General features: G+C 35.2%; 1 protein-coding gene across 4 annotated transcripts; it reads left to right on the top strand.

Moving 5' to 3' along the window:
* Window positions 1-1,597: 1,597 nt before the first annotated feature.
* On the top strand, window positions 1,598-17,985 carry LOC129311362 (alpha-amylase 3, chloroplastic). 4 transcript variants are annotated; one of them, XM_054953632.1, is made up of 13 exons: window positions 1,605-2,019; window positions 2,382-2,512; window positions 2,945-2,999; window positions 3,092-3,214; window positions 3,335-3,455; window positions 10,010-10,326; window positions 11,017-11,687; window positions 11,983-12,172; window positions 12,878-12,984; window positions 15,166-15,415; window positions 16,224-16,346; window positions 16,749-16,916; window positions 17,330-17,985. In XM_054953632.1, exons 1-13 carry the CDS (start codon window positions 1,765-1,767, stop codon window positions 17,486-17,488), a joined length of 2,670 nt encoding a protein of 889 aa, XP_054809607.1. In that variant the 5' UTR covers window positions 1,605-1,764; the 3' UTR covers window positions 17,489-17,985. The 4 variants fall into 4 exon arrangements, with proteins under 4 accessions (XP_054809608.1, XP_054809607.1, XP_054809606.1 ...); XM_054953631.1 differs by having other exon boundaries at window positions 9,971-10,326; XM_054953634.1 differs by having other exon boundaries at window positions 1,903-2,019; window positions 2,365-2,512; window positions 9,971-10,326.
* Window positions 17,986-19,809: the final 1,824 nt, after the last annotated feature.

Below are 19,809 nucleotides of genomic sequence, written 5' to 3'. Positions count from 1 at the left end.
CAAATTCTAGCAACTTGCAAGTCGTAACCCATAATACTTTCATCATTATCATCATCATCATCATCTTCTTCTTCAAGTTTTAGAGAGAGATAGAGAAACAAAGAGAGAGAGAAAGTTAAATTAATACCTTTTTGATATGAGTAGCAATCATCAACAACATTAAAGAGATCCAAAGCCTTAGATGTAGAGGCCATGACTTGGATTTGCATCTTCACATTTCATAGGTGAAACTTATTGAGATTACGAGATGGATGATAATGAAGCTCTTTAAACAAGTGAAACTCTCACAGTCTTACTCACAATGGATGAAGGCGACGGAGGGAGGAACAACGAATGAAATCAACAGAGGGAGGAACAACGTTGCCAAGTGCCGACAACTAATGAAGTGAGACGTAGGGGTGGCACCATGGAGGAAAGGAGATGGAAATTGAGGAAAGGAGAGGAGACAAGCCATCTACTGTGAATGTAAGTGAGGACTGAGGAAGGGCGCGTAGGGTTTCATTGCCAACTAATAAAAAATATTACCACTATGACCCATGCTTCCTCAAAACTACATCATTTTAATTTAATATATATATATATATATATATTCCCTTGGGTCGGGTAAGGCTGACTGGTTTGACAGCTCAGCCCTAAACCCTGCCTAACCCAAGGTTCAAGCACTGCTTGACCATGCCCATTTGCTTTTGGGCAGTTTTTTCTAGGCACGAGTTAGGCAAAAAATCATCGGGTCGGATTAGGCATGTCAAGCTTGTTACACAGCCCTAATTGCTAGGAATGAAGCTTTGGTTTGAAGACACAGATAATATGCCAATTTTTGCTCAGTGTGTGATCTTGAGGTTGAAACAATGTAACACCTCTTCTCTTTGTGTCCCTGGACTTGGTGTGTTTGGTTCAGATGTGATTTGTCTTTGCTATTTGATGCCCGTAATGTTACAAGCTAGTAGCTTTTTAACATAATTAGAAATTTACTAAGATAATAAAAATTCACAATTTTTTTTAATAAAAAATCAGTGATTTTCCTAAAACAACCTGAAACAAAAAAGTCCATAAGAAACAAAAACATTGTGTGGCCGGCAAAAATGGAATACAAAGATTGAACGTATTCTTTAACTCCTATCTTATCGTTATTCATCACCCCCTGAATATAAGGAGGAGATAATCCCAGGTGCAGCATGTATTAGATATATGATGAGGTAATTAAATTTAACACTACTTTATTAGCTTTAGCTTGTTATCATTTTTCGTATTAGTCATTATGCCATCATTTACTACATTTTAATTTAACGAATTACGTGTGTATATTTTCTTTCTCGTTTATCCATTGCATCCTAACTTTTTTTTTTTTTTTTTAAAGCCAATCCATTGCATCCTAACCAACAATTATGATTCACTCAACAAAAGTTTTGTCTTCATACTTTTCCCGGGACATCTTTTCGGCTTTGGCCTTTTGGCTCTCACACGTTATTTACTTACGTCAGTTACGTTGGCCAAAAAATTGATGTTTCTTTATCCTTATCACACAAAAAGAATCATATATATAAAAAATCATCATTATCCCGTTGAAATGCATATACTTGGAAAGAAGTAGAAAAATTGTCATTGACGAAAAAGAAAAAGAAAAAAAGAAAACGTTCATCAATCTCGAGGGAAATTATTGGAAAGATATTTATCGGTTTCATATTAAAATTGTCGGTCCACCCTCCTACTTATTCGTGATCCAAATTTGCTTTCTGCAACCTCGTGTTCTTGCAAAAAACGATCATGTCGACCGTTAGCTTGAAGCCACTGTTCTGTCCTAGCCGTAGACAAACTTTAGTCAATCGTAAGCCTTGCTTTGTGAATTGCTCTTCGAAGTTTGTCGTCTCCGATGTCAAACGGTTCTGCAACTTCCGTTCAACCTATAGTTCTCCGTCTCAAACTGTTGCAGCTGCATCTACAGATACAGCTACACTTGAGTCATTTCAATCAGCTGCTGTATTCTTCGACGAAACTTTTCCAATCAGCCGAACTGATAAGGTCTTCCTCGAAACCTTTCAGCAATTTTCCTTGTCTGGTTCGGACGAAGTGAAGGGGAAATGTTTTATTTCCATAATCTTAACTATTGCCTTTCCCCCCGCTCCTATAAAAAAAAAAGGCAAAACGAGGAACTTTTGGGCGCTTTTTTCTCTTTTCTTTTCTTTTTTGGTTAAAAAATTTGAATAAGCTCAATTGAATTTTGTTAACTTTTGGAGTCATTGGCTATTCTTTTGTTTCGCCCCGTTTTCTGACGAGTCGAACTAAAGTCGTCTTTATTTGTTTTGATTCCTCATCAATGATTTAGCATATCTCAGTGTCAAGCATTGGTAAAATTATTGTTAATAGATAAGGTGAATCTGCAGTTAGAGGGAAAGATCTATGTAAGATTAGAGCAGCGAAAGGATTTGAATGATTGGGAGCTTACGGTAGGTTGCAGTGTACCCGGAAAATGGATTCTTCATTGGGGAGTTTCCTTTGTTGATGACGTCGGAAGGTATGATAATTGATGTGTCAAGCGCTTGAAATTGTTTTTTGGGATAATAGAACTTAGGTTCCAAAATATTAAATTAATGACAGCTAGATCTTGGATAAAATTTTCTAAGAAAAAAGAGATTTGTAAATTTAGAAGTTTTAATTACAGATAAGCATTTAATATTCAGATGTAACTCTCTTATTATAACTCGGATAACTATTTGAATCATATTTGCGATTCATTTTTTAGAAAATTTTTGACAGGTACCTAATTGTTATTAATTTAATTTTTTGGGACCTACCTATCATTCCCCCCTTTGTCCCCATTTTATCTTGTGATTTTACTTCATAGCCACAATACTCACCAAATCTTAATATCAATTGACGAGTTAATTTTTAGTTCTAATTATGAATGATCAAATTATGTCATGGTGATTTAAACTTGGTTTTGTAGTGAGTGGGATCAACCTCCTCGTGATATGATACCCCCTGGTTCTGTTCCTATCAAGGTATGCAACGGCTTTCTCATGATCATTTATGGCACCCATTTATTGTAGGCATGCGGAAAGTTTGAGTTGGAAGTAAATATTTCGAATTTCAGGACCATGCAATAGAGACACCCATGAAGACACCACCATCAACTTCTGAAGGAGATACATTCCATGAAGTCAGGATTGATATTAAACCCAACAACCAGATTTCAGCAATTAATTTTGTTCTGAAGGTTTATTTTCGATAATTAGCAGTTCAGGATGTTAGTTTTTAGTATAATACATATGAATGCTCTGTGATCCTTATGGTTAAATCATTTCCTTACCCATTACGAGTGGTCTTGTTGATGCAGGATGAGGAAACCGGAGCTTGGTATCAACATAAAGGAAGGGACTTTAAGGTTCCTCTTATCAGCTGCCTCAAGGAGGATGCTAATATAATTGGTCCTAAAAGGGGATTTAGTTTATGGCCAGGTATGTGTAATGATCATGTATCTTGATTTATTTACTTCTTCAATGCTTTCTAATTTGTCTTGCATTTAAAATTTAATTAATGAATTGTTTTTTGATCTTTAATTGAGTTTTATTGAGTATTGTGTAGATCCTTGGAAAGAGTCCTTTTTTTTTTTTATTCCTGTTTGTGTGTATTGCCATAAATATCTTTGATGATTTCTTATGTTAGAGAATATTCTGTGTTGATTGTAATTAGTATAGAATCATATTATATATATAATTATATAATTATATAATTAGTATAAAATCATATATTTGGCAATTTGGTTTATTTTTATTAGAATTTACTATAAAGGAGCCTCCTGTTTTTATAAATAAGCTCTCATCGCATTGTTCTTGATACAAGAAAGTTTTTTTCTCTTTCTTTGATTCACATCTTGAGAAGATGCATGTTAGCAAGCAGTGGCCAAGTGAATGGCCATTAATTATTATGTCAAAGGGAGAAGGGAGCACCCTTGAAAATGTAACTTAATTTCATAGTATTCCTGCCCAACTATAGAGAAAAGTAGGCTTCTGAAAGTAAAATGCTTTGGCTCCTTAGTTCTTAATTGCTGATATGACATCATTGAAATTTCAGAGAGATGAAGAGAGAAAATGTAATGTGTGCTATTCAGATCTGCCAACATATATATATATATATAGAATATCCAGAGAATAAAATAAAAGTAAATTATAATTGTCAACACTTTCCCTCAAGCTAGTGTGTATAGATCATATGCACCAAGCTTGTTACAAATGTACTTTATTCAAGGTCTTCAAAGAGCTTTTGTTAATATGTCTGTTGGTTGATCATTGGAGCTAACATATTTCGTAGCAAGACATTCTAATTGAATCTTTTCTCGCACAAAATGACAATCTATCTCAATGTGTTTAGTTCTCTCATGAAACATTGGATTTGAGGCTATATGCATTGCAGCTTGATTGTCACAGATCAAGTCCATTCTTGTAATATTCCCATATTTTAATTCCTGAAGATGCTATTTTAACCAGATAAGTTCACATGTAGCTAAGGTCATGGCACAATATTTAGCTTTAGCACTAGACCTAGCAACAACATTTTGTTTCTTACTCTTTCAAGAAATTAGATTTCCACCAATAAACATATAATACCCTGAAGTAGAGTGTTGATCAATTGGTCATCTAGCTTAGTCCGCATCACTATACCTAACAATCTAAGTATCATCTTGGGAATCATCCTTATCACTATAACCATAGCCAATTATTTGAGAATTCCCCTTGTCTTCATATAAGAGTCCTTGACCTGGGGAACCCTTAATGTATCTAAGAATTTGAACTGCAGCTTCCTAGTGGCTATCACATGGAGATTCAAAAAATGACTTACCACACTTACAGGTAAAGAGATACCACGATGAGTAAAAGTGAGGTGATTGAACTTTTCAACCAATCTCCAATATCTTTCTGGGTTTGCAAGAGGCTCCCCCTGTCCTGGTAGAAGTTTGACATTTGGATCCATAAGAGTATTAATCGGTAGACAATCCAACATCCTTGTCTCTTTCAAAATACCAAGAGCACACTTTTGTTGTGATATATCAACTCCAACTGATGATTGAGATACCTCATTGCCCAAAAAATACTTGAGTTTACCCAAATCGTTTGTTTGAAAGAATTTCATTAAATGATTTTTGAGTCTAGAGATCCCATCCTGATCATTTCCAATAGCAATGTCATCCGCATAAACAACCAGAGAAATGCATTGCAAGTTGGTGAGTGATGATAGAATATAGAGTGATCTATAGCACTATGGATCGTTCTATACTCTTGAAGAATCATATTGAACCTGCTAAACCATACTTGAGGAGATTGTTTTAGTATAGAACTCTTGAAGAATCATATTGAACCTGCTAAACCATACTTAAGGAGATTGTTTTAGTCCATAAAGGGTTTTAACGCAATCTACAAATGTTCCCAAACCCCTCTTAAGCAACAAAACTAGGAGGTTGCTCCATATACACTTCTTCTTTTAGATCACCATGGAGAAAAGCATTTTTGATATTAAGCTGATAAAGAGTCTAATGATTGATGGCGGCAAGGACCAAGGGTAAGCGAACAGGTGCAATTTCAGCAACTGGTGAAAAAGTGTCATCATAGTCAAGGCCAAAGATCTAGGTATAGCCCTTGGCAACTAATCGGGCTTTTGACTGAACAATAAAACCATCAAGAGCAAACTTGATAGTAAACACCCATCTGCAACCAACCAAAGATTTTCCAAGAGGTAAAGTAACTAAATCCCAAGTATGATTAGTGTAGAGAGCAGACATCTCATCAACCATTGCTTATTGCCATCCAGGATGGGAAAGTGCCTCATTGACATTCTTAGGAATGGTAACAGAATCCAAAGTAGACACAAAAGCAGTATGTGATGGAGACAGGCAATGATTGCTCAAAGAATTGTAAATAGGATGGGGATTATGAGTAGAATGAGTACCCTTATGAAGAGCAATAGGAGCATCATCAAAGGGATGTACAATTTGAGTAGGAGCCGTTGCTAGAGTGGGGGACAAGTCCACAGGTATATCACTAGGGTCCGCTGAAGAGGAAGGATGAGACCAACAGTGGTATGTTTGGATGATAGGTGGTTTATCTATCGTGGGTGGATCAAGGTAAGGAAGAGGAAAGACCTTAGACATAGATTGTTCAAACTCGGAGGAGAGAAAATAAGGAGAGGTCTTAAAGAAAGTGACATCAGTAAAGGTAATGTACTTGTTAGTATAGTTAGTGATAGGAGGAAAACACGTTTAAAAAGAGCATTAGCTCATTTGTTGATATGACTAGGAAACAAAGACCCAATTTGTTTTCCAAGTTTGACATGACTCACAATCAAGAGACTTTAAAGCTGAAAGAAAGGGAACCATCTTTTGAAGTTTGGAAAGACAAGGGCGGCCAAGATGACTATGAGCAAGGTTTGGTGGGATAGTATTGTAGGCAGCTAGTGATATGGTAGATGTAAAATAGTAAAGTCCCTGGGACTCATGCTCGACTCTAATCATCCAACCCATACTCTAATCTTGCAAAATGACATAGAAAGAAAGCATGAGTGAGTTGACCAATAGAAGCAAGATTGTAAGGATACTTAAGAACATAAAAGATAGATTGTAAATTAATAGGAGAAATGGAGGCTTGGTCAGTTCCTTTAATTGTAGTAGAAGATCCACTAGTTGTATTAATGGCTTGAAGAGAGACTAAATTACTAAAATGAGATAAGAGATTCTTATTACTAGACATATGAGAGGAAGCACTTGAGTCAATAACCCATAGTCCAAGAGAAGAATGAACAAGACAAGCAATAGAATTACCAATTTGAGCAACAGAGGCAACATGAGATGATATCTTATTAGCCTAGAATTGGAGATACTCTTCATAGTTAGCTCCTTTCAAGGTAATGGAATTAGATGGCTGCTTATCAGTATGAGTAAAGAATGCATACGAGTGTTGCTTAGAAGTCTGAGCAACATTGGTAGTTTGAGAAGGTCGCGCATGAAGATTGTAGCAATGGTCTTGAGTATGTCCCAACTTGTTGTAATAAGTATAGTGAGGGCGTTTTCAAGGAGCACTATGTCTACCTCCGCCACAAGTAGAGTTATGAGAAATTAGAATAGAAGCAGCAAGTTTGAGAGGAGCCACAGTATTAAGAGAGACTCGAACAATTCGTGCAAGGACACCATCTAGAGTAGGAATCGATGATCCACCAAGAATTTGATCCTCAAGATGACTAAGAGAAGGATGAAGATAGTATAAAGTAAGAACCTTGAATAGTTTGTCCTACTCTTTTTCTTGGACTTCAAAAGTAGTAAGCATTAGAGAACAAAATTCTTGGCGAAGAGGCTCAATATGGCTGACATAAGTAGTATCATCCACGTCCTCTTGTTTTAAACTAACAAGAGAGGTAATCACATCGTAATAGAGATGGATATCATTACTGTATAAAGTGGCAGCCTTACTCCATACATCAAAGTAGGTCTTAAACGATTGGTATAAAGGAAGTAACTCGGGATCAATGGAATTCTATAGCAGTGAACACAGCTGAGCATCAATTTTAATCCATGCAGGTTGCTAATCTTCAAGAATATCAGCTTCTCGCTTGGTCAAATGATCCAAGCATCCTTGTCCCTTGAACCAAAGGCAAACAGAGGCAGCCCAAGACTTATAATTCGAAGGCCCTCTTAATTTTTTAGTGGTGATGGTAGAAGTGCCACTCAAAACAGAGGTAATAGCACTAGATTTGGAGTCCGACAAAGTCATCTTTGAAGAAATAGACCAAAAAAAGAGTTGAAGGAAAGATGAAAAATGCAACGGAGTGGAACATAGACATACATACCTTGGGATCAAAAGGAGACAACCATGGCAAGCATGACGAAGCAAAGGGTAGCAAAACGCACCTTCACATGCCAGTGAGGTGGAACTATGCAGAAAAGTAAGGGTAGCGTGTGGGAGCACGTGTGATGGCAGATGGTGATGAACCTCTGGGGACCGATCGATAGCCTCTGAACATGGTGGTAGTGCATGTGTCTTGACCGGAGTTTAAATGGCGATGGGTCAAAACAGGAATCAGACGCACGGAGGAGGAGGATGAACATTATTCTAGAGAAAAGAAATTCAAAACCGAGGCTTTGGTACCATGAAATTTTAGAGAGATGGAGAGAGAAAATGTAATGTGTGTTATTCAGATTTGCTAACATATATAGAATGTACGAGGAATAAAATAAAAGTAAATTGTAATTTTCAACAATTATGATGATACCAATCATGCTGATCACTATTGTATTAAAGGATTTAAGTCTTGATTATATCCTACAAGGACCCTTTATCTATTCCATTCCATGTGCAGATACAATATCAAATATTGTGCTGCATTGTTGTTAAAACATGACTAGAGTGGCAAATCGGGTGTGTGGCCAGTCCAGTTTTGCATTTGAATGTGTCACCAGTTGACTCAGTTGACTTGGATCAACCCCCCCAACCCCACGGGTTAGACAGGTTAGGCGGATTGAATTTTTAGGGATAGAAAAAAAATTATTGGAACGCAAAAGCCTTACACTTTTTCATTTCTTTCATCTTCCTCTCCAATTCTACAATCTTCCTCTCTTCGTGCTCAGTCTCTTTTCACTCACTTGATTTCTTCTCGCCTCTCATCTTGTGGTCCACTTGTCCCTGACCAATGACCATTGTAGCACTACTCTTCCGTCGTCCTTGAGTAGTGAGCTCTCTTTGAGCAGTCAAGCTCTATGGGTTTGTGGGTGTCACTCTAACTAGTGACCTTCATCTGTCTGTATGCCTCCACGAAGAAGGAGAAGCGGTAATGAGAAGATAGAAGAGAGATATATGAATCAAAGAAGAAAAGAACGGAGGCATGAGTAAGAGGTGAGTAAGAGGCTTTGAGAATAAGAGAGTAGAAGTTTCAAAAGTTGAGTAGAAAAGACAAAAAATAAAATATAATTGCAAAACCCAACAGATACATTTATGTTCTCCTGGAAAATGTTTTGATGCCTTCTTTTGCAAAAATATTAATGTACATCAAACATGATAAACAGCTAGTAGCAGTCACCCTATTTAACTCTATTAATAGGTAGTTGATGTTCTTTCTTTTTAGCCAACATAGGCAGCTAATGTTCAACATGTATTTAACTTTCATAGATATACATATATATATTACTCCCTCCATTTCTATTTGTAAGAGAAACTACTACTCTTTACTTAGTTTTTTATATAAGCAAAATCAACTGTTTCAATAAGCATTTATTACACATTTCCTAAATCACCTCTCATAATTTACAGTTGCAAGAAAAAATTAATGCATGCTTATGTTGATTAATATAGATTATTTTAGTCCAATTGTTTTATTTTCAGATATAGTTATTATAGTTAACTAACTTTCTTAAACTGTGTAAGATAGTTTTTTTCTCTTATATATGGAAACAGAGGGAGTACTTTTTTATGAGTATTTAGATTTCATATAAATATTGGTGATATGTTATATGATATGTTAAGTCTTAAATATGAATGAATATTTTAAGAATTAATGTATTTTTATTTAAATTATATTATTTTATTATGACCGGTTTGACCCCCAATTGAACCTTGACCCTTGACCTTGACCGATTTAATCACCTGGTTTTTAGTACCTTGTTGTGCTATGACCTACCATTTGGAAAGCTCATTCACCGTGAATGTAATAGGCACAAAGGAAAAGGATGTTGTCATGTATATTTATTTTTTATACAACAACAACAACAACAACAAGCCTTTATCCCACTAGGTGGGGTCGGCTACATGGATTGCAAGACGCCATTGTGCTCTATCATTTATTAAGCTTTTAGAAATATTATTAATTAAGAGATCACGTTCAACAAATGTATATTTATTTTTTATAATGCTTAATTTATCCCTTGAGCTGTGTCCTAGCACCAATTTTTGGTGAATGAACTGAGACATGATTCATGGTATATGCTGACTTAAAGGGGCCTTGGGGAGGTTATCTGATATGCTCCTGAAATCAGATTCAACACATTATGAAGGTCAAGAGAAGAGAAGCCAATCTAGAGTTCCTGAACAAGAAAGCCATCAACCAGAAGGTTTCTATGTAGAACTTCCGGTTATAAAAGAGGTTCCTGTCAATAACTCCATGAGCATCTCTGTCAGAAAGTGCTCTGAGACAGCTAAGAATATTTTATATTTAGAAACAGATCTTCCTGGAGATATTGTCCTTCATTGGGGGGTTTGCAGGGATGATGCTAGAAAGTGGGAAGTTCCACCTGCTCCTCATCCACCAGAAACAGCAGTATTTAAAGACAGGGCTCTGAGAACTAAATTTCAGGTACAGACCTTGCAAGTTTTTCTCCCTCTCGTGTTTTATGACTCAAGAGTTGAAGCAATTCATTAAAGTTCTTTTTAAATTTGTCACACAAATACTTTCTTGTGGGACCGGTATTGAATTTTCAGTTGTACTGTATCATTAAATTATTGTCTTATTCAACCTTAAAATCTTGACTGTATGCTTTTCTGTCTTAAACTATAGGTCTTGGATGTACCTGTGTCTTCTTGCCATAGATTCAGACAAACTATTTTATTTTTTGGGTGATGTAATCCATTGTGCTATGTTCTGTATATAAAGTTCATCTTCATTGAAGGGTAGATTTTTTCCCCCTTTGGGGTTAAATTTCTCTCTAACTGGGACTCAAACTTATTTCCTTTTCTGGAGATAAGTCCAGTACCATTAGATTGTAGATAATTTACTGTATTCAAATGTGTGCCACAAAAGTGGTGCATATTATTATTATCCTCCACATCCTCCCACTCCCCTTTTCATCAATGTTTTATAATGATGCTGTTTCTTATTAAATACTGATGTAAGTTTATGTGTCTTAATGAATGTATCTAGAATTAGATTGTGTGGTATCTAACAATCTTTTGTTATAGATACTTAATTCTATCCGCTTTTCACTTCTTTTTTCCTGAAACTGAAAATTTGAGCTTCAGTTAATTACTTGCCAATCCTCTTCTGCAGCCAAGCGAAAATGGAAGATATTCAGTACTAATTACCTTGGGGGAAGAATTTTCAGGGTTTCTTTATGTGCTTAAGCTAAATGAAAATAGTTGGTTAAATTCAAAGGGGGATGATTTTTTTGTTCCTCTTTCAAATTCTAGTGGATTATGTATTGAAAAGAGAGTTGATCAGTTAGAAGGCATGCAGAGAGAAGCAAAAGAAGATGCAAGTGAAAAGGCTTCTACCTCTGCATACACTGATGAAATAATCAACGAAATAAGGAATTTGGTGACAGGCATCTCCTCTGAGAGGAGTCAAAAGACAAAAACCAAAGAAGCACAAGAAAGCATTCTTCAAGAAATTGAACGACTTGCTGCTGAAGCCTATAGTATCTTCAGAAGCTCTGTTCCAACCTTTCCAGGGGAAACTATGGTGGAATCTGAGGTTGCTGTGGAATCAGAAACCCTGATACCACCTCCAAAAATATGCTCAGGAACAGGCACAGGGTATGAAATACTATGCCAAGGGTTTAACTGGGAATCTCATAAATCAAGAAGATGGTACAAGGAGCTGGAAGGGAAAGCTGCAGAGCTTGCATCCCTTGGTTTTACTGTAGTTTGGTTACCGCCACCTACAGAATCTGTTTCACCAGAAGGATACATGCCGAAGGATTTGTATAATTTGAATTCCAGGTATTGAGTTAATATGTTGTTAGTACTCTTTGTAGTTATTGATGGCAACTATCTTTTAATTTTTCAATTGAGGGTTCAGTGTTGGACAATTTGCTTGCAGAATGCATATGCTCTATGCTTGAATTTCAAATGTTTTAGTTCATCATTTGTCACTCACTTGGATGGAAACAATACCCCTTCAATATTTGATTTAGTAAAATGAGGGAAGGAAAAAAAAAATTTAAAGAAGCTTTATACATATTCATGAAAATCACTCTCTGCGTATGGCATGTGACTGTTTTATTACATATATCAGATATGGAAGCATTGATGAACTGAAGGATTTAGTGAAAAGATTTCATGAAGTTGGGATCAGAGTTCTTGGAGATGCTGTTTTAAATCACCGCTGTGCCCACTATAAGAATCAGAATGGCATTTGGAACATATTTGGAGGTCGTCTAAACTGGGATGATCGGGCTGTTGTTTCTGATGATCCACATTTTCAGGTTTGTTTGTGATGGTTTTGGATACTTTGATTTTCATCCCTTTCACAGTTTTAGCATTCATCTTGACATAGAATAAGTAATTTAAAAGTTCATTACCTTTTCTATTCTATCAGCCACGGAGCTAGTTGCTCTTCTGTTCAGTATCAATGCCTTCTTGCTTTTGTCCACAATTAGCTGAATTGAATTTCCTTTCTCAAATCGAGTATTGATGAAATTAATACTCATAACATGCTTTCAGGAGAAGATATATTAAGTTCTCATTTTCCTATTCCCTAAAAAGTTGCACGCATTTGGAAAATACTTAGTGAAGTGTAGTTCTTTTCCAAGTGCCTCTTAACTCTAATGTTTCAGTCAAAACGGAGGCATGTTGCATCAATATGAATAATGCTTTCAAACTACTTTCAAATTAATCATAATTGTACTTTGTACAATGCATTGAATAAAATTGGAGGAATTTGTTTTCTTATGCCTAGATGACCATTAGCAACTGTCTGACATGTTAGGCGGGCTTCATTATAAACTTTATTATACAAAATTGAGACAACTAGAAGTACTATAAGTATCTTTTTCATTTCAGAACTCAATATGATATGCTTGATCTCTTCTATAAACATCTATGCTTTTGTTGTTAATGTGAATACTTTGATACTTTTATCTTTCTGGGTACATATGGAATATATAACGGATGTCCTATTTTCCATACAGGGTAGGGGAAACAAGAGTAGCGGAGACAATTTCCATGCTGCTCCAAACATTGATCATTCACAGGAATTTGTGAGAAAGGATCTAAAAGAATGGTTATGCTGGTTGAGGTTGATATTTCAGATCCTAATTTTCAATATCTTGCTTAAATACTTTGGGATTCTCCTTCCTATCCATTAGGACAAATTGTTATGTATTAGAGGAAATGTACCCAATGAGTTCCTAAGTAGGTTATTAAGTACAATTTTCTGGTACCCAATACTACCATGTTAGATTTGAGCATTGTATATCCTAATTGGAGGTAGCTCTTCTACTGTGATTTGTTCTATAGACAAGGTTTAAACCTGCCACCTTGCCTAAGAGGAATCAAGTTCCTTCAGATTGATCCAACCATTGTTGGTTAAGTAGATTATAAAAATTCTAATGATATCTTATTAAGAGTTTTGGTTTTATTGCCAACATGGCTTTGGTGGATACTTAAGACAATCTTCCATGTGTTACATCAATTGAGGTTAAAACAGTCTTCTAAATTTTAGTAAAGTTCATGTTAAAAACTTCACATTTTATACTTGAATATGGATATCAATGGGATATGATGGAGCAAATACCAAAATGTGGCTCAACACATAAGAAAAAGTAGAAGAAGGAACTCTATGTTTGACATACTTTGCCTACAAAGTTGCAAGCAGCTAATCTTTTGACTAAAGGGTTACTTAGACCTACATTTGATAATTGCATAAGCAAGTTAGGCATGATTAACATTTATGATCTAACTTTAGTGGGAGTTTGAGAATATTTGATATTTATTGTAAATATTGCCTTTTAGTGTATAGCCTTTATTAGTATTTATTAGGATTTTTTAGTTATTATTTTCCCTGTTGTATATATATTCAATATGTATCTCAGTATTGAAATGAATGAGAACACATTTTCTCTCACAAAATCCCACAGGATGTGATGGACCTAATGGGCATGTGAACTTTGTACTGGAGGAGTAGGCCTAAACTTCCTCCCTCTAATAAGTCAAGAGAGGAAGAGGTAATTGTGTCCCAACAGGTTCATGGGTCTGGTGGGCCCAAGTTTTGATGGTTGGTCTCATGTTTCCTAGGGTTGTGTCCCAATGGGAACAGACAAGGAAGAACACTAGTTTTGTGTGGAGAGTCCCTATCTCTTGAAAGCTAAGGGAACTGTTTCTATTCCTGTCATTTTCCTACTGTTCAGCTTTATGTAGCTAGAGTATTAGTATTTTATCAGAGCAGTTAGTAAATTTGAACCATTTTCTTCTTCTAGCCTTTAAAGAAGCGAATAGCCATTTTCTGAATATTACTAATCTGAATATCAAGTCCCTATCAGGTGCCTTATTATGCTTGACTTATAGCTGACTAAGACCTAGGTTGGTTTCTTAACATAAGAAATTGATACCTTTTTGAGCATCTTGATGTGTCTTAATGTGTGCATGTCCTTATTGTTTATTAGTATAAGCTTTGGAACACTGAATGGAAATTATTGACTCAGGATGCACAGTACTGGAAGAAATTCAAGAAACAATGATACTTGAGGAGATGGGTAAAGCTAAGCTAAAGGGAATGAAAAAGTAATTACGCATTTGATATCTAACTGCTATAAAGTTATAAGATGCATAGTATTCTAACCTAGGAACCTACGGCAAGGGAAAAGAACAACCATGAATCTCAGGATATTAGTGACTGACTATACTTTGTAATTTGTCCTAGGCATATTATATTTATACTAAAAGTTGAAACTATAAAAACTCTATGCTACATGGAGATTGACCAGCTGGTATTCCCCTTGAACTTGAAGAATCTTTGAAAAATGATAATGTCTATGAGGAGAACTATCTTGTGTCTCTATTGTTTGACAATTTTCTATGTCATATTGTTGACTGCCCACTATTACTTCCATTTTATCTTTTAATTCCTGTTTTTAGTTGGTTTGTTTTGTTGTTGGAAGGGGGGATGGCTATAAGTTTCTACTATCAATGTATCTGAACATACACATACATGCAACTGATTTACTGTTATTCCTTGTCAAACAATCTATCGATCTTAACAATTTTTCTTATTTATTCTAACAAGATTGATTGGTATTGTATATGCATCTTTAGGAGGCTGACCTGAATATCAAAGCAGATATGGATGCTTTGGAGCAGGCCATTTTTTTGCATGTCAAATCACGTTCAACCTTTTTTCCCCCCTTCCTGCCTATAGAACTGTTGAACTTTGGCTCATATTCTAATTATTTATCCTTGCCTATTATTGTGGTATTGTCAGGGAAGAAATAGGGTATGATGGATGGAGGCTTGACTTTGTCAGGGGGTTTTGGGGTGGTTATGTAAAGGACTACATTGATGCAAGTGAACCTTACTTCGCTGTAGGAGAGTACTGGGATTCCCTCAGTTATACATATGGTGAAATGGATCCTAATCAAGATGCACACAGGCAGAGAATCGTTGACTGGATCAATGCTACCAATGGTACTGCTGGTGCCTTTGATGTTACGACAAAAGGGATTCTTCATTCTGTAAGCTCTTTTTTCTAATAGTTTTATAACATACTGGTGTTAGGTTGTCTAAGTATAAGTGGACTTGAGTCGATATAGGAAGTCTTAAATTAGATAAAGTTGTGCTTACTAACTAACATATAATAACGGGAAATAAATTATAAACTTGAGTTTTGAGATGTTGCATTAAGATATGACCCTCCCTCTCCTATTTGTTCTTTCCATTTTTAGATATCAAATAAAGTTGCACTTAATAACTAATGTATAATGAAAGGGAATGACTTATAAACTCAAGCCCTGAGATTTTGAGTTAAGACTTTGTCCCCCATTTTTGGGGTGGTCACTTCCTGTTCCTAACATCTCTGTCTCTTGGAATTTGTTGTCAACTTTGTAAGTAAAGACATTATACTCTGTTTCTAGGATTGTTGAACTATTCTAACTGCTTCAATGATGGTATATCTTTTGAAAGAATCCCATTCTCATCAGTGATAGGGCGCTTTTGAAAGTTGTTTGGAGAAGCTCCATATTGCTAGTTATGTGTTCCATCGAGTATAAATATTAACTCACTCATTTCATAAGGTTCTCTTGTTTGATATTTTCCCCTGTCATAAATCAGATTTCTTTTTAAAATTTCAGAAATATTTGCTACCGTACTGATGTAAACGACCTTAGCCTCTTATGTGATATATTTTCTAACCGAAACACATGGAACCTTATGTGTGGCTTCGTAAAAACTAGAGGAACTTTACTTGACCGTTTTGCTTTTTCCCTGTTGCAATTTTTCATCGGAAAATCTGACAGTATCTATCATATATTCTGATTCACATAGGCCTTGGGAAGATGTGAATATTGGCGATTATCAGATCAGAAGGGAAAACCCCCTGGTGTTGTTGGATGGTGGCCCTCGCGTGCTGTTACCTTTATAGAAAATCATGACACTGGTTCTACCCAGGTTTGAACTTTTTCCATTTAAAAATCCTGACACGAAGACATTTTTTACTGAAGGAATGTATAAATAATTCATCATTGACTCCAAGTAGGGAAGGAAGATTTTCAATTTTGAAGCCATCTTTTATCTGTCTCTCTTTTAATGTTGCTTCACCTATAATACTGTCGGAAATTTTCAAATTGAACAACCTGTCTTTCTTCAGATTGTCTTCTGGTGACGAAGATGTATTTATCTACATGTAGATTTGTCGTTATCTAATACTGCAATTATAAATTTTTGAAATCAATATAGAGTCTCTCCTTCCACTTCTTTTACAGGGATAGCCATTTTGCAATATTTTGACATGGTAAAAGTATCAACTGTCTTCTTCCTTATATTCTTTTGCCCTCATATTCTCTTGAAAAGGGTCATTGGAGATTTCCCAGTGGAAAAGAAATACAAGGATATGCTTACATTCTTACTCACCCAGGCACCCCAACGGTGTTCTTTGACCACATTTTCTCTCACTATCATAGTGAAATAGCAGCACTTGTATCCCTCAGGAAACGAAACAAGATCCACTGTAGGAGTACGGTAAGTATCATAATACTGCCTTGAATACTTAACATTAGCTTGTAAGTGGACATTCTCTGCTATGCATGATCAAGAAACTTAGCATGTCAAATCAATTCAAATTTTAGATTGTCAACTTAGAAGAAGAGAGTGTAAGTGATTATTTAAAAATATATATAATTCGTAGATGGTGATGTAATTGGACAACTAAGCAGTGCGCTTATGATGCACATCATGTTTTGGCTGTAGCTTTCTTTAGTGATGCCGCCGTGTCATTTTCAATTTTCTTTTGGGGTTTGATGTTACATGATTACATTTCTCTTCATTTTTTCCTCAAGTAAACTCAGAATATGCAACTGAGATGGAAATTCAGCTGCAGATTGACATAGTTGTATCGACAATATTGAAATGCAATGTCTTTCTTTTAATGCAAGGTTCGAATTTGTAAGGCAGACAGGGATGTGTATGCAGCCATCGTTGATGACAAAATTGCTATGAAGATTGGACCTGGCCATTTTGACCCACCTAATGGCTCTAAAAGATGGTCCTCAGCCATTGAGGGAAGAGACTATAAGATTTGGGAGGCATCATAAGTATTGGCCAAATCACATCAAATGTATCTTTTGATAGATTTTTCAAGTAAATTCAATGTACAAAATGATTCTTAGATCAAGTATAGATCAAGTCAAGGCATGTCAAAGGTGGACTCTTTGACATGTAAACATTTTTACCTGTCATCAACTCGATTTGCCTAATCTCCACTCTGCATGTAACATTGTCTAGCACAGGTTATTGTAATGGGATGGTTTGTAGTTGAGAAGTCATGCCATGCTATTGCAGAGAATGTGTAGACATGGAGCCATTAAAGAAGCATGATGAAGGTTGCATAGGATGGTGGCATTTAAACCAAATGCAGACTCATCAATGAGTTGTATCATACATAGTGTACTTATATTTCATAATTCATATGAACATGATTGAAGTGTATTCGTGGCATGAATGGTTACTATTTTTATTACAAGAGAACACAAAGTATAGGTGTATAAAAGCACTGTAAGAATTCTAGTTCTTACGATTTTTCACCTGTTTATATCTTTTCTTGAATGCTGGATGACGTGTGCTGGTTGGAGGGTTAGTCAGCTGAGTCAAATATCTTTTTCTATTATTATTAAATTCAGACAAATAAATAACTTGTGTCAATTTTTGGAGATAACGTCCTTGATGTGACGATGATATTTTTACGACAGCAAGAATGTTAACCAAAAGTCACTCTCTAGTGATCAAAACAAGTATTTATTTCACTAAAATTAGATTAAAATGTAGCAAAATCTGTTATATGTAAGTTAATGTATAGTTTAAAAAAACAAGAGATACTCATTCAAATTTAATAAAATGCAACGAAGAAATTTAATTTACTTTTATATCACTTTAAATTGATGATTGATGATTTATATGAACTTGAATCTTATTTATTAATTTTTTCCAACATTTGGATAGCAAGTTTCGTTCCCTCTTTTCTTGGCAAACCAAACCCAACGGCACCCATTTCCTTGCAGAATATATATGACATGAAAGGACATGCATATTTTCTATAAATAGAATAAAATCGGCCAAATTAGTTTCAAACTAATGAAGCACTCTTAATTATTAAAAAATAATAACAATGAAGTGTGCCGAGCTAGTTTGCCCAATAACTAGCCATTACCCGTCCTTTTAGCCTTATGGTTTTCCAAATTCGTTCAAAAATTAGATATTTACTGTTGATTCTAATTCTATGATACTCAAAAACCTTCCCCTTTAAATATGAAGCATTTCATTGTTTGATCTGAATTTGACTTCAAGAGTTGGACCATTATTCTAAATCTCAAACCAGTCTCAGCCAAAGGGGATATGGAAGAAGGAAACAAAAACAAGGTTTTACTTTCTTTGGTTTTCTTCTTGTGTTGGGTAATTATTATTCCTACCCTGCATGCAAATGTGTTAGAGAATGAGACCTATTGGGAAGGACATGCTAGAGTTTGATCAATATTGGCATGAAAAAGCAAACGAAGCTGAAAAGGCCAACCTTGAAGCTTATGACGCAAAACCTTTTGAAGTTGTAGGCAATATCAGCGCCACTACATAAGTTTAGGGTTAAAGAGTATTTTATTTTCCTTTGAATTATTTTGCGAGGAGAGTTAGTTCTCTTAAACTATTCATTGAAACAATGTTAGTCTTCAAATGATAAAATAATTTCAAAGCCGTCGCTTGACTAACAAATAAGTATTGACCATTAATTTTAAATTGACTTTTAATTGAAGAGTATTTTTACTAAAACATATTGCATCATAGTTAGGTTGTTACATGACTTGCAAACTAGATATTAATCAATCTAAAAAGTTTATCAATATGTACTAATGATTAACCGATAGTATTGTTGCATATTATTATATTATTATAATATGTTAGTAAAAAAAAAAGCTGGTCAATTCTATAGCTAACCAAGATAAATGTGTATGTCTTGTGACGATATTGTTAGTTGACAATTAGTGAGGGCTGACAAACATTCTTTGTTTTTTTTTTTCCTTCACTAATGAATCCTTAGATGAAAAGCCAAATAACTTCAATCTCTTCTTCATATTTTTTTTTTTAAACAAGACATGTGCATCATATTTTGACATTGATCGTTAGTGTAGGTGGAGAGATTTTTGTTTTTGTTTTCCTGGTTAACAAGGCTATATACATGCATACTTATAACTTGTGACAATATTAGTATTGTTAGTCCAAGACATTTTTCATCTTATGAACATCTACTTAGCAAAATATAGGACACTTTTAAACATAACTCCACATGTTTTGAGTGAAAAAAAAAAAAAAGACAAGGATACCAATTGTTTTACATTATTAAATTTTAGGATATCAGTTATTCTTTCAC

Source organism: Prosopis cineraria, unplaced genomic scaffold, assembly GCF_029017545.1.
Source record: "Prosopis cineraria cultivar Desert tree isolate PC_DT_omini unplaced genomic scaffold, ASM2901754v1 PC5, whole genome shotgun sequence".
Taxonomy (NCBI): Eukaryota; Viridiplantae; Streptophyta; class Magnoliopsida; order Fabales; family Fabaceae; genus Prosopis; species Prosopis cineraria.
The sequence above is the reverse complement of the archived record's forward strand: the minus strand, read 5'-3'. Positions and strand labels throughout refer to the sequence as shown.